At 42.4% G+C, this 2386-nt stretch overlaps 1 protein-coding gene across 1 annotated transcript; it reads right to left on the bottom strand.

Moving 5' to 3' along the window:
* Positions 1 to 704: 704 nt before the first annotated feature.
* VTP21DRAFT_1103 (uncharacterized protein) lies at positions 705 to 2144 on the bottom strand (the record flags this gene model as incomplete). The annotated part of the gene is made up of 1 exon (XM_069390431.1): positions 705 to 2144. The coding sequence occupies one exon, from the start codon at positions 2142 to 2144 to the stop codon at positions 705 to 707; it is 1440 nt and encodes a 479-aa protein (XP_069245404.1).
* Between the last annotated feature and the right edge of the window lie 242 nt (positions 2145 to 2386).

Genomic DNA, 2386 nt, shown 5'->3' with positions numbered 1-2386 from the left:
TAGAAGGATCTTATATTTATAAGGCGTTTCAAGAATTGGCGCCGCTCAATATTCTTTTGACTCTCTTTCGGACATAATCTTTCTCAAATTAGGCTAGAAGTAATGAATTTTTGGTATTTTTCTGCAGCTCTGCCACATGAACTCCTATGCGATCAACTCGTATTTAGACGCTCTCATTATTTCTCAGGAGAATAATATAGATTCTGTGGAACAAATATATTATTATTCACTCAATTAGAGCGTTGGAATAAATTGCTCATTAGCCACTTGTCAATGTTTGAAATTTTTGATCATACAACCTTAACATACACCCCTTCTCTCATTATAAGCATTTATTTTTTCTCTTACTTCATAAAAGTGCAGAGCTCAAAGCATTTAGAACAAGCCTAGGTGAAATATTCTTGGCTTAACCTGTAGTTCTTGTTAGTATATTCAATACAAAATAGGATAGGAACTGGTATTCCGATACGCTAATTAATATTTTTATTTCATAGAGATACTAAATAATAATGGATTTCCCCAATTTAATATTTTTACAATCAACATACCCAATTTTTTTTAAAAAAAAGCCATCGTTCTCGATATATCCTATGCATGATATACCCACATATGAGAAATCCACAAGTAAATTAATATCACTCGATCTCCAGAAGCTTTAGAAAATTATGAACTCATATAAGAATACTAATTGCTCAGTTGCAGCCTTATTCGGAAACCCAAACAAGAGCGAAGCGAGTTTTTGCATGAGTACCCTCTAAAATTGCACGAGGATGTCCTTCTACACTAGTGCGCTCAATACTAAGTCGCTGGTTAGATGAGCGACGGTAAAGCTGTGCACCCCTTAGTTCAGTCGAGATAACTAGCCGACAATCTAGCCCGATGGAATTGAATAATTGGTTTGTTTCTGAGACTACTTTCTGAACGGTTAGTTTATCTGCTCCCATAAAGGTATATTTTTCCTCGTGGCATTCAAGTCGAAGTGCGGAGATCAAGTCTTCAAGCCAAGCCAGCATATCGCCCTCGGACTGGGGGGTATCCATTTCCAAATCAGCTGGAGATTTCCATGCAAGATTTTCTGCCAAATTAGCTTGGAACGCCCCTATATGGTGAGCTTGATAAAACCTCCAAAGACATGGGCTATGGCACCATATGGAATCCCCAACTACTCCTGGATCAAGCACAAAAGCGCGAACGCATGCACGATCGGTTAGCGCCCCCGGACACGGCATTAACATAAATGGCCCGTCTTGTGGAGTGTGCCAGGGGAAGCCTTTCTTCAGCCACCTCAACCATAATCGCCTAGTCCGGATAGCCCCAGGCGAGAGTGGGCACTGTTGCACGGCTAGCATGCAATCATGAACGTAGTGTGTGATAAGAGAAGAGTGAATTTGCCACGGTCCAGGAAGTCGCGACTCTCGTCTTGTCAGCAGTTCTGCTATACCAAGCGGTAATATGGCTCCTGTCCAACCCGAGAGAAAAACGAGCGGCGAAATTAGCAGCAGAAACGCTAATACCATGCAATATGCTTGACTCCATTCCGCCTTTGGCCGACCCAGATAGAATTGGGTAGCTAAACCCAAATTAAAGACTTCATTCGTTTTTAAACGGCTGGGAAGCGGGGCACCGGGAGGGCTCTTAGGACGCACGGTGATGTGCCATCCCACTGCTTTAGAAGGTCTGCGTGGAATAAAATTTCCTGCTGCAATCAAGCCGATTCCGAGAATACTTTGTAATGCAATGCATATAAGCTCTTGGTTTAATATCGAAATGATCATAACCACTAAGAGCACGACCGCTGAGTATATCATCATGATGATCCCCTCGTCCACCCAGCGCTCTCCTGTGGGGGGAGGAAGTGCATTGTCGATGTGGTACATTCTGGTCGGCTCCAGTGTTCGCCCAAAGAAAAATCCTCCTCCCAGATCTGAAAGAGCCGATATCAATCGTGTTACAGGTCCACCATAGTGCCCCGTATTGTATACATAAGTAACACGATTGAATCGCACTATCCGAGTGATTGCTAGCAAAAGCCCGACACCACCCAAGACGCAAAGCCAACGTCCTGGTGTGTCGTCCATACCCAGCTGCAGAGTAGCAGCGGCCGCTAGATCGCTGCAAGATAGAAATATTAACAAAGAATACATTCTATCTTTGACTTGTCTGTATGAATTTTCTTCCCATTAGATTTTTTATAATTGTCCGAATAGGATTGTTCTATTCCCACACGATGATCCATTTCCTAATCGCGGAAATCGAATAAGACATAAAAATTTGAGCTCTCTTTTTTTCAACCTTGCATATTAAAACCCTACCCACAGTGACTGAAACAGATCGGCTTCGAGGCTTCTCTTGGTACGTTCCAAGTTTTTAGAGCTACTGTACTTAA

Source organism: Calcarisporiella thermophila (assembly GCF_041956535.1).
Source record: "Calcarisporiella thermophila strain CBS 279.70 unplaced genomic scaffold VTP21scaffold_100, whole genome shotgun sequence".
Classification (NCBI taxonomy): domain Eukaryota; kingdom Fungi; phylum Calcarisporiellomycota; class Calcarisporiellomycetes; order Calcarisporiellales; family Calcarisporiellaceae; genus Calcarisporiella; species Calcarisporiella thermophila.
The sequence above is the reverse complement of the archived record's forward strand: the minus strand, read 5'-3'. Positions and strand labels throughout refer to the sequence as shown.